Source organism: Salminus brasiliensis, chromosome 21, assembly GCF_030463535.1.
Source record: "Salminus brasiliensis chromosome 21, fSalBra1.hap2, whole genome shotgun sequence".
NCBI lineage: Eukaryota > Metazoa > Chordata > Actinopteri > Characiformes > Bryconidae > Salminus > Salminus brasiliensis.
Genome location: NC_132898.1, coordinates 5,894,273 through 5,907,245, shown reverse-complemented (window position 1 = coordinate 5,907,245; position 12,973 = coordinate 5,894,273). Strand labels below are relative to the sequence as shown.

Below are 12,973 nucleotides of genomic sequence, written 5' to 3'. Positions count from 1 at the left end.
AGCTTCTATATTTAGTGCTCAATATGACCCCCGCACTACCGCCCTCATGTTTCTGCTGACCCAAAAGGAAGCTTTAAGCTTTGATTAATGAGTGAAGATGATCTTTGCAGATCTGCGAGTATCTGCATGCTGATCTGATTCACTGTGCTACCGCAAGCTTGTTTTCGTTCCCATGGAAAAACCTCAAGGTGGTCTCTTATGTCCTGCTGACTGGAGTCTACATTAATCACACAGCAACAATAGGGCTTGAAGCCACCCCAGCATTGTTTACTGGTAGCCCATGGATACCAGACTACTGTTTAATGCCACAGCCCAATAATAAAAAATAAATAAATAAAATTGCCATTCAGACGCGCAACATTGCATATTTCTTTATTCCAGTTATTTTCAATTATCAAATGTACACCATTTCTAAAGGTATATTTCACATTAAGGCACCCTCGGCTAATACAAAACGCAAGTAGCACCCCCCCGCCCGCTCCCCTTGCCTTCCGAAACATTAGCAAAACACTCACCATCAAAACTGGCGCGACAAGACGAACACAAAGACCAGTTACATGAAATCCACCCTCCAAAATGGTCACCAAGTGCTGGAACGTGTAAAGATTCCTTCAATCCCACCAAGGAGATTCAATCGAGAGCGTTTGAATGTGGGGTAACTGGCTAGAATGAGAGTTTAAAGTTTAAATGCCATGTAAAAAAAACAAACAAAAGGGGGGGGGGGGGTCTGTCTGCTAAAGGAACGACATTTGTACAAAACACTGCAATTCCTAGATCTCTAACATTTACATACAGTGGACTGCAGTTAAGTGTTTGTCAAAATAGTGTTTTTCCATGAAACCTCTAGACGTCAAATGAGCCAACAGGCCACATGTTCCCCGTTCATTTTGCCATACTCCTCAACGGTCAGCGGGGTCCTCTGATTAATGTCATTTTAGACGTCACCTCACCAACTGAGTCAATAACAGAAAGCCTGAAGTGCTGCAATGGATAAACTTCAGAATGTCGTTGGCTTTGCTTGCTACTGTGGAGCCGGATTGGATTTACAAGCATGTAAACATCACAGTAGTCTGTTACGCAGCAGTTAGAGTAAAACTATCAAAAAAAAAAAAAAAAAGAAGCAAAAACAAAAAAGCAACGGAAATATCACTATAATGTGCATTAGAACTGGATGAAAACATTAGTCAAATAGACAAAGTAGCATCAGTAGTAAAGGATATTTTAAAATGATTTTCAACAGACATCTAAAAGCGATGCTTTCTGAAAGGACATTTTTGTGCCGGTTGAGCTCAAACTAGGTCACGATTTGGTGGGGAAAAGAATGATGCAGCCAATCTTGCATATAAAAATACAATCAAGTGCAAAAATTTGTCGACATTATCAATATTGGGCTTTAATTAAATATTAGCATGATTTGGCTGTTTAGATTCCAGTTTCCAACAGTCTCTCTTATGGGACTTATGGGACCGTAACATGGAAAGGTGAGCCCGGGATATGGTCTTCGCCCCACTTCACCGCCAGTAAGTAGCTTCCCCGCTCCTTCAGGATGTAGCTGACGTTATACTGCAGGTTGCCCATGTGTTTCACCATGATTTCCTCGCAAGGAGTTTGAGGTCCATGGACTCCCACCAGGAGCATGTTCTTCCCTAGAATAGAGAGAGACACAATCAAAAGCTTGTTCAGGACTCGTACTGCATACGTTTGTAAAAATGCAAGACAGGCATCCTGACCATGACTTGGAAAGGACAGATTCATCAAAAATTGACCATTAATGGAGAGACCACAGAGCTTTTGGGGTTCACGGCACTCCCAGCAGCACAAAAAGGTTCTTCGGATCCATTATTAATGCAGTACACATTTCACAGAAGAGTCTCATCCTGATGACAGATATGGAGCTAAAAGGGAAGATTGCCCTCACCTGCTTTGCTGCAGTCCACAGAGAAGCTGGCTCTCTGGCCCACATAGGCTTTGTTGAGGCCTGCGCCTCGACTGGTCACTTTGCTGGCGTCGGAGGCAGCCCTGGGGAGGGAGCTGTAGGAGCTTGCACTGCTCGACCTGACCACAGGATCCACCATCAGCGTGGACGACTCACTGGCATTAGTCACATTTACAAGCCGTGCACCTGAAGATAAAAGGCATGGTGGTGAAGGGCATTATACAAGCACATGATGATGGCTAGTAACTTCACATTTTTCCAGTTCCATGGTAACCATCAGTACCATCTCACAACTGAAACTACCATTCTACTTGAAAGCAGGTCACACAGCTACTTTTAACTGATTCCTCTTTAGCCTGTACCCAATTTCCCCTCACAGTCAAAGATCACCCGTCTCCTGCTTACCTGTGACTTTGGCCTTAAAGGGGCTGCCAGCAATGTGATTAGGGCCTCCATATTTAATGCTGATCAGGTAGTTTCCGGGGGCCATTGGCGTGTACTGCACTTTGAAGCCTTCGGGGCACTCCTGGCATTCCATCTTCACCTTCGAGGGCCCCTCAATGGTCACAGCCAGAGAGCCTGGCCCTGCTTTTGTGGTATTGATAATGAATTCAGCCTGGTTGCCTGCACAAAGAACAAAAGACTGTGAGGCAGACTGGCCTGTATATGGGCCCACATTTCAGTTCCATGCAGTTACACACTGGCATGCAAAAGTCTGAGGATCTCCTGTTAAAAACTTTAAACAGTGCACCACCAATCCAGAGTCCAACATCTTTCCAAGGTCTTTTGCAGACAAATAGGGCTTGCGATTGGCATTTCTAGCAATTCTAAAAACAGTTCTCTTAAAGTTATTCAAGAAATACAGGTATATTTCATTTCACTTTTTCACAGAAGTCAAACTACGGGTGTTGCTGTACATCATCCCGAACACTATGGTACAGGGGGACACTGCTCAGTATATATTTCACAAGCGTGTGCAACCCACAAACTTTAAGCTGTACACCATTAGATTTGCATGGTATAGTAGGAAGTGTAGTGCTATATAACCATTGCTATGTAACTGTAGTGTTTGACTCCTCAGATGAAGTCTCCATTTTGTCGCTCACTGTTCTGTTATGTATTTCCAGCGGTTTCACTTTACAAGTATCCGCGACCTTCTGTTCTTGTTTCAACTTATGATCACGGTGGATTGGATGAAGGTGGTGTCCGTGTCGGACAGTTGAGAGTGTGGAAACATACATTTTAATGCTTAAATACAGGCTGCTTAATTGCCAGACTCTGCCTTGTCAACAGAAATAAGAGCCCCCTTAGTCACCAATGTGTAACATACCAAAGCACTACTGTACACCAAATGCAACCCCAGGTCTCACAGGGTGACCACACAAACTGGACAACAGGACTATAAACCACAAATCCCACAGGGGCGGACCATGACCGTCAGCCCACACTAGCAGCAAAGTGCAAAGATATTCTTACCCAAACACAGCCCTGCATCGTATTTTATTTCCACCACTGTGCTAATCATCATTTCAGCCATCATTAAGCTTCACAAAGAGAGCTGCCATTCTCCCCTTCAGTGCCTGACAGCAGAAGCACTGCTGCCAAATCAAACCCAAACTGTTGCAGATTGATGCTTCTCACACAGCAGAAGGCTTTTCCTGTGACCACAATTAAATTAGGCCGGATTCAAAAAAGACATACATTTGCGTTGGATGGGTTCCATGACCAACAGGTTAGGTAATCCAAGAGCCTTCTGTTTAAACCATCTCCCTGAAACAATGAGCAGTGTTCAGATGCTCCACTGACTGAGAGGGAAGCTGAAGAGTCTCTGAAAATGCTATTGTGCCTGTGCCGAGAACAATCATCTGACTGACTTCACTTATCTGAATAAACAGCCTTTATAACCAGGCCGTAGGACCACATTTTACAATAACGTTAAAAACCATATCAAGACCGAGAGATGCTCTGCTAGAACCTCTCAAAAGTTTGAACACACTAGCTGAGGGATCTCCAAATTTTAGATCACTGTAAATACCAAAGATATAAATATACAACATAAGGCTCTGGTGTCCTGAGCTGCGCAGTTCCATATCTCCACACTGCTTCACACGCTTTCGGGGTTCCCTCAAGCACCTTCATAAGGAGCCTGCTGAAATGTTTTTCTATTAGAAGTTGTTCATACACTTTGAGCACTTACTGGCCATCTGACAAGAACTTTGTGGGGAATTTAATCTACCACTTTGAAGAACAAGGTCAAGAACACAGTAAAAGTGACACTTAACTGTAGGCTGGTAGAGCCTTCTCATAAGCATACCCAAGAACAAGACTCTGGCCATATCAACACCCAGAATGGTTTCACAAGCACTTCACTTGAGTGATAAGTGGCTTTCTTGGCTTTATTGTAAGTGGCCCTAACAAGGAAACAAACAATATGTTTGCCTGTGGTGCTTCTAAACAAATGAACAATGTTTCGACCAGTGGAAGTTTTTTTTCTTCCCACTGGCTTGCTCAAAAAAGGCTCAGACCAGTGTCTCTGTAAAAAAAAAAAAAAACAGTGCTGAACACAGCAAGGGACACTGCTCATTTTTCCAATGAAAATATAAATGGAATTTCACAGCTTTAAATCTTACATAAATAAATAGGGTCACATTCACACACATTACTTATGGAAGTTGTTCTCAAACTGCTCCCCAGAACTACGTAGCCAATGTATATTTTTGTTCCATTCCTGTGTGTGGAGTTTGGTTCGAGGGAAAGTGTGTACAGTCTGGCCCCACTGACCTACAATATCAGTCAAGTGTGGCCAAATGTGTTCGACAGCACTGAAGAGGTTTTGATCAAAAGGCAGAGGGTGTCCAACTGGGTTACTTCCAGACCACAGTTCTGCAGAAAGCCTCATTAAGCACTTGAAGTTAGCAAGGTGTTGAATCTGGAGTGTTAAAAGAAACGCTAATCTCTGCAGAGCTGTAGGAAGGCAGGAAGGAACAACTTGGTGCTTAAAATTTGCCTAGACTGGATTTGCGAAACAAGTAAATAGTTAGTGATACCCAAGCACGGGTGTCTCCTAAAAACAAACAAACAAACAAACACACCCCACAAAAACACCACACACAACCCTCAGAGTAATTTAGGGGCACCAAAGACTCATTAAGATGCACATACGGGGCACCTCTAAGTCTGTTAGAAAAGCTTCTCAGGAGGCTCCTGGTGAAGCTGCTTAAGAGAATGCCAAGTGTGCAAAACTGCATTAACTCAAAGGGTGGCTACTCGATCAGTGCCTAACAGCTTTTAGGTTCTTCAGTGTGCCTTTTCTGCTTTATGTCTCCACAGTTATACCAAAACATGGACAAAAATATTTTAAAAGTATGAAGTCCAAACGTCTGACTGAAACGTGATGTGCATAGACTGATGTCAGTGTGTTGATGTACTTGATTGTAATGTGTCCTTTGACCTGAGAGTCCTATGAAATGCCTCATTTTGCCCAAAATTCCACAAACATTTGTGAGAAAAAAGCTCTGCGTTCCTTTATTTATTTGGGAGTAAACGGGGCCAAAACTTGGACCACAGTTTACGCAAATAGACTTCTATTATGTTGACAGCCTAAAACTCAGGCCATGTGTTTGACAATATGTCCCTCTTTTGTGTACAAAAACATAGTGCCATACTTTATTACGCCATAAGAAAATAAACTTCCTTTTACAGTATACGCCAAAACAAAAGCGTTAGATCAAGAAGTCTCTATAGAAACTTTGACAGCTGGAAAAGAGAGAAGAATGAGGACTGGAAAAGTTGACTCAAATAAGGAGAATCTATTAGAACATGATCTGAAATGAGATCCAATTCACACAAGAGTTCTGTCCTGTGCTAGAGGTCTTCCTGCATTGGATGGTTAAAAGAATAAAATAAAAAAAGAAAAGAAAAGGGGGGTTACCTGTGGTTCCTCTCTCCAGACCAGCACCATAAGCAGTCACAAGACCAGCATCACCACCCTGTCCCGGCTCTCCCACCCTCACCTGGAACGGACTGCCAGGAATATGTGCGGCATTGAACTTCACGTCAATTGTGTGAATGCCGTTCTCTCGTGGGATAAAACGAATGGCGTACTTGTCTGGAGAACAGCCAACAGAGCAGAGAGGGGAAAAAAAAAAAAAAAAAAAAAAAAAAAAGTCAATGCCAGCATATACATGCACAATTACTGTGTCCCAAGTCAAGGATGTACCAGGACAGCATGGTTGTGTAATATGACCAGGAAGTGATAGCTGCAGAAAATGATATTAAAAAGTGTAATAGACTTTTCTAGAGTGAGAGAAATGTGGGAAAAAAAAAACAAAAAACAAAAAAAACAAAAACAAAACAAAACCCACAAACAGGTTATTTGCAAATGATTCCCTTTCTATTGCAAAGGTTCTTCATCCTCACCTTGTTCCAACTCTGATACTACACACTCTTCCAGAGCTCCAGAGGGACTGTGCACTTTGGCATCGATGGCGCCCTGAGCACCATTCAATCGCACTGCAAACGAAGTGGGCTGGTTCACCTTGAGACCGGACTCCTGAAGCAGCAAACAGTACAGATTGAATCCAGGCCTCACCAAATCACAAAGATGCACCAAAGAGCATCCAGTATATTCTGGACCTTTCAGTTCCATCATATTAAGTTCACTTACTTCAGACATTTCCATAGCTCACATTTGCACATTAATAGAATGCACTAGTTACAGCTATATGGACCCAGTCATGCAAAAACACAGCATCTACATTTCTGCCACTCAATTCTTACATACTCATTTTACATCAACTTCCATTAAAAGTCACATTTTTCTCATGAGCACTACAATATACATCTCTTCACTGCAGCAAAGTCTGACTTGTCTCTTTTTTATTTTACCTGAACTCAAAATTGATCAACTAAAGTAAAGAGAGAGGTCACCACATTAATATAAGATGTGTCTAAGGATAGCAGACAAACTACTTGGGTTACTACGCTACAGAGGGGAAATTGAAAACAGGGGGCAGAGTCAGGAAATGAGTGTCTACAGGTTTGGTGAGTCTCTCTCCTTGCTTTAGTCGCCACTAGTGAGTCGGAGTTGTGTGCCTGTTAAAAGCCTTTAAATGAAACACAAGAGAAACATCACAAGTTCCACACAAGATGATTGATGTCCAGCAGCTACTCAAAGCAGGGTGCCTTCCTAGCTAAACCTGATTAGTCCTAAAGCCGCTTTGCTTCAGCGATCACGCAGACAGCTGATTGTTGTTATAACAGTATGAACTCCATAATTTTGTGTCCGAGCCGTTTCTTTTTCCAAAGATCGATGTGAAGAAGCGCTCTGCATGGAGCGGAATAACTCATGTGGAGTAACTTTATCGCTCAGCTGAGACTGGACTTGGATTCGAACTTCAGAAAACGCCCTGAATTTCTCTGTGCTCTTGAGCATGGAGATGGCTCGTTAAGATTTAGGGAGTGGGAAAGGAGGACATATTTAGCCTATTACACCACCCCACCTAAGACAAAATGAGGTAGATAGTATAGATCTACCACTGTAGATCCATCAATGCATTAGTCTGTGGTTCAACTCTGATCAAACAGTACATTAAAAAAGGTCCAAAGTCTAACCTGTGTTTTCTCTCTGAACCTGCGCCCTCAAAAATATCAGGCTAGCATATACAGAGCATTCTTCACACATTATATGAGTCAGTGTGTGTCCCTTTAATATAGGCCCACATAGGCTTGATGAGTCAATATTGTCCTAGAAAGTGTAGAGACCACCTTACAGATTTTATATGGTCTCCATACCTTTCAGTCAAAGCCAGCATTTATTCCCTTAATTAAAATCTAATAATCAAAACACTGTTTAATAGCTAATAGAACCCAACCTGCCCTGTTTGAGAGCCTGATTCAGATTTGCGCCCCCTTTCTTTGATAGCTGCAGACATGTTCTGGTGTGGAGATGTTCCCTCATGTCTCACCTGAAGACTGGTAACAGTTAGGCGGCGTGCATCATCTGAGGGTGCCAGCACAGGCACCAGGTAGGGGCTTTCTGGGATGTGCTCTTCGTTAAACTTCACAGACACCTCGTAGTCGCCTGCAAACAAACAGAAGAGTATGAATATAAGGTGTGAGAGCTCAATTCTTCACTAGGACTGTTCAGGATGATCAACCGTACATACCAGGTTCTTGAGCCACATAGGAAACGCCACAAGAGCCATCCTTCCTGTCTTCAAAAGAGATCTCTGCACGGCTGGGACCCTCCACAGCGATGGACAGACCTCCAGCCCCCGCCTCACGTGTCCAGATACTGAACTCAGCTGTCGTGTAAAACGCAAGTTCGCATCAAGGTTCTGAAAGGGACCCTGATTGCTACTTTCTGCAGAGGCTGCCTATGGGGGTGTGTGTGGGGGGTAACATGTATGTATATCTATCATATCTGTACCTGGGGTACCAATCTCTGCTCTCTCCAGCCCAGGGCCTCCTGCTCTCACTTTATGGGCCCCTCCTTCTCCAAGAGGCCCCACCGTGAACTGGAAGGGGCTTCCTGGTACGTGCTGCCCGCGGTACTTCACGTCGACCGTGTGCACTCCCATCTCATGTGGCACAAAGCGCACGCAGTAAGTGTGGTTGCCCACCTCCACGATCTCCGCAGATTCGACGGCCCCTGAGGGACTAGTGACCTGAGCAGACATGTCGAGGGCATCGATCTCTGGACAGAAGAAACAGGAGACACAGACGGAGTGGTGATGTATGGGTAAACTGCTGAGAGGAGAACAGAGTGAGAGAATGCAGACACTGTAACCAGATCAGTGAAGAGCTTATGAGTACAACCACACTGCGAGAGGAGGAGAGTGTTTCCACTCAGCAGCTCCGATGTCTATAACATACTTTAAAGGGGATGTGTGGGTGTGTTGTCTGACGTATCTGGGGATCCTCAGACTCGCGTTTGCTTTGAAGGATGAATCGGCAAGCAACATGGCATACCAGAAGGCTGATACTGTAGTTGGATCTTTAAAGGCTGAAGGGAGCATTGCGTAAACAGCTGCACATATGACCTACTGCGAATATACAGCGGCATCAGATACAGTACCAAGCAAAAGTTTTAGGCACCTGTAAAAATTGAAAAGCTCCTAATCAGAAAGTGTTTATTTACTCCGTACAACACTATTACAATAAATACAAAATAAATCTACAAAAAAGGTTATAGTTTTCAGATCACTGTTCATGGCATCATCTACAAAGCTCTCCTCATGGAGTCTTGTAAACCAACACCTGGTTTGGTAAATAAGTACTTAATGACGTTAAATTAGGTGAGCTGCTGATGCCATTTAAACTAGCTCACAGGATTAACTACTTTCTTCAGAATGAGAAATTTAGATTTATTTTTAATGCATTCATGTTTACCTGCATCTGCAGCAACATAATCCGCAGGTTTAACCAAATGTGCTTAGGTGCCTAAAACGTGTCCATACTGTTTATACATGAAAAATATTGGATATCAGAATCAGGTGACCATTCCCACCATCCGTACATCCTTAGACATATGCCCTTCATTTATGGCTATTTATTGTGGTCTTGTTCTAGGCTTAACATGCAGTAACAGCAAGCCGAGTGATGCTGAGAGCTTGAGCAATGCTTGAAGGTGCCAGTTGGCAGCATAGGGAGAACTTAGGTTCTATATTTCTGGACATTTTCGCTCACCCACCTGACACCTTGTAAGCAGGAGCATGGATATTGGAGGTAAAGCTGATATGATTAGTCAACTAACTTGATTGTGTTTTCCACTATGTATATATTTAAAAGAAACAGCATCCACAGCTTCAACATTCATACTGTTGCTGTCCATCAAAAACCTTGCATCTTCTAAATCTTCAATGGAGGCTCAAATAAAAGGATTTTCCAAGTCATTTTAAAGCATTTCTATTTGTGCATTCATCATTCATCAAATTTCATTGCAATGTAATTGTGGGACAGCGACGATACAACACATGGAAGCATTCAGGTTTACAGTAATGTTCTACAGCAGGCAATATGGCTTCTGCTGTTTTATTGCACTCGATAGAAGAATCAAATAATGGTTTCATGAGCAGACTGGTAACTAAATCAATCGATTATATAAGCAATCATTATTCACAGCCTTTACAGAGAGTGTACACTAGCCACACATGCTTCTCTTTATGTGTACAACGACAACACACGCATGCAGCGAACAAAAGCAAGCGCTTTCTGCCAACCTCGTCGTCCACATGCCCAGCGCTTAAAACGCACCCTCCTGCCCAGAGGGCCTCGCCAAGGATGCTGGGCCAATCCTCACTATTCTCACAGTGAAGCGCCTGACCCTCTGTGACCGGGGAGAGCCTGGGGCAACCTGGGCTTTTCTCCCAAGCCACAAAGAGCAGCTAGTGCGGTAAACTCCACGAGAGAGGAATTCCCCCGCCAGAGTCAGGAGGAACCAGGTCACTGAAGGAACACAGAGAGAAGACAGAGAGAAAGAAGCAGTGAAAAGGTAAGAAAGGTAAGAGGCAGCAAAAAGCAGAGGAAACAACAGTAAAGGTGGAAAAGGAGGAAGAAAGGTACCTAGAGGAGGTCTTCAGAAAGTGCGGAGACGACTTCTACATCTGAAGCAGATCTGAGAATTGGTACCGCTGAAGATCGTTAGATCTGTAGGGTTAACCCACTGGCTAGTGCAAGTGTGCACCAGTGGGTGAGCAAGGCCTGACCTCACTCAGCCAGTACATCACGTCAGGCCGCAGTGAGCATTGTAATGGAACGGCGGCCACACAGGGCTTTGCTCATTACTCAGCGCAAAGCCTCCATTCAATTACAACCCTCGTTACCCAAGACCAATACTTAAGGGGGGGGGTCTCACATATGGCTTCAGTCAGGACGATTCACATTCTGAACCTAATGACCTAACGAAAGCAACAAGTGGTTATGAACTACGCAAGATAAACTTGAACATATGTAAAGTACGACCACCAAACTCCATCAACACACCCTGAACTCGGACACGAGTGACCTGCAACAGATGCTCTAGTCTCCAGTGCTCTGCGGAGATCTTTCAGAACAGATGCAGCTTTATCAGCTATAGTGAGGTCATTCTTTAATATCAGACACAGCCTCCATATGGTTTTACTTATTATAGAGAGGACTCAAAAAAATAAAATAAATTAAAAAGTCTCATCTTGGAAAAAATCAGTGTACAAACAAAATGGGGCTTCAGTTATAAATCTTAACAGCTGGTCTGGTTCAGTTTCAGCAACACAATGCAGTTTACCAGTGGTCTCACTATTTTATAGTGTAATCAGTCAGGCTTTGTTGGCAACAGATGAAAAAGGTAAGCAGTTCACACTGTCAATTTAAGCACTCTAGTCCTGGATATCAAGCTGTAGATCCGCTGTTCAGGAAAAGCTATTTATATTAAAAAAACACTCCGAAGACAACAGGCCTCTTTTCACGCTTTCAGAAAACACTCCAGATGCCAAGTCTGACACTACGTGGGCTGAAATGAAGGGGCTGGCAGAACACCAGGAGGAAATGAGAAAGACAGTTAGAGATCCATCCTGGATCCTTTGAGGTGGGAGTCAAGCCTGTCCAGGAATATCTGGGTTATTTATCAAAGACATGCACTCTTATTTATGTAAAAGTCAATTGCACGGAAATATGTTCCATGTTCACTTCACTTTTCTAACCGACTCCCTTTGCTGGCTGGGGGGGTGGGTGGTGTTTAAAAAAATGAATCAATAAATAAAAATTAATTAAAATAGCAATTTGGGACATTTAACGCCCAAACAGATAAAATTCAGGTTACATGTTTTCTGGGTGGCTTTAACATCAAACAAACCCAGATGTTTGAGCTCTTCCATTTGATAGCCGTTTGGCAGCTAAACTTGCCACCCAGTAAGTTAATACACATGTGCTTTAATGTGTATTAATTTGATTAAGCTAACATGCATCTACGTGGGAGTTCTGTGAGGATGCTTCTCTGATTGAAACATTCTTTTAAAAAGGTCTGTTCTGAAATGAGAACTAGATATTTCTGTAAGTATTGAACTGAAACCGAAAGCTCCATGACACTGGATAGGCAAAAATCTGATATTAGCTGCTCCAGGTATAAAACGAGCTCGACATGGCCTCATTTGTTACATATTTAATGCTTTGCGCCACGTTTTACAGTGTTCTGTAGGCACCCCAAATAGGGGCACACTGCAAGTGCCCCAGGTTTTATTTCATAAGTGCCACATATGTGGTCACACACGTAATGACTGTACTTAACCCATTATGCCCCACCACAAAAACTAAAAAGGACAACACAATATTTCCTTACCTGGAATCTTCAGGTTAAGGTCACAAACACTCCCAACTGAAGCAACAGAGGCTGCTTTCTGGCGACGGGAGATGCTCTCACGGATACGTCCTTCTCCGGTTACCTTCACGCTGAACGGACTCCCTGTGGACGAGTCCGAAAATGTCTCAACTCTATGTTCTACTACAAAAGTTTACATGAAAAGACAGAATAGGTCATTCCAGCTTCTACTGGGGGATTTGGATTGCACTGCATGAAATAGCTCCAGTAAAATGCCAAATGCCTCGACTTACCAGGAACATGCTCCTCAGCAAACCTGATGGACACTATGTAGGTACCAGGCTCAGTAGGAGTGTAGGCGACGCCACAGGTTCCATCGTCCAGGTCTTCTGTCTGAATGTCCACTTTACTGGGCCCCTCGATGGACAGGGCCAATCCTCCATAACCTTGGAGCACATTTCACAAACATTAGTACAAGTAGAAAGGAGCCACAACAAAAACAATAAGGTAAAGATGGAAAACAAGCCAGAGCAACACTTAGCAAAAGACTAGCATTTCATAGAGGAGATTCCTGGGGAGGAAACAAATCAAAAACATCCAGTCAAGCCAATTAGGACTAATTACACCAATATTTAAAAGTACCTCTTCGTGATTCTTGAACATGCTGGTTTAAGAGGTCTGTGGTACCAACAAAGCCCATTTTCTCCTTCTAAATCCACCCTAGAGTCATTTTTCAAAACTTA

The 12,973-nt window shown here is 43.2% G+C and overlaps 1 protein-coding gene across 1 annotated transcript in view; it reads right to left on the bottom strand.

Moving 5' to 3' along the window:
* Positions 1-356: 356 nt before the first annotated feature.
* flnba (filamin B a) overlaps positions 357-12,973 on the bottom strand; it is a 71,357-nt gene continuing 58,740 nt past the window's right edge. The window contains exons 36-45 of the mRNA XM_072666272.1: positions 12,524-12,676; positions 12,252-12,374; positions 8,367-8,633; positions 8,104-8,241; positions 7,903-8,018; positions 6,356-6,488; positions 5,868-6,044; positions 2,342-2,560; positions 1,919-2,122; positions 357-1,646 (exon numbers count right to left, since the gene is read on the bottom strand). Of these exons, the coding sequence (XP_072522373.1) occupies positions 1,459-1,646; positions 1,919-2,122; positions 2,342-2,560; positions 5,868-6,044; positions 6,356-6,488; positions 7,903-8,018; positions 8,104-8,241; positions 8,367-8,633; positions 12,252-12,374; positions 12,524-12,676 (1,718 nt within the window). The 3' untranslated portion in view covers positions 357-1,458. The remainder of the gene's footprint in view (positions 1,647-1,918; positions 2,123-2,341; positions 2,561-5,867; positions 6,045-6,355; positions 6,489-7,902; positions 8,019-8,103; positions 8,242-8,366; positions 8,634-12,251; positions 12,375-12,523; positions 12,677-12,973) is intronic.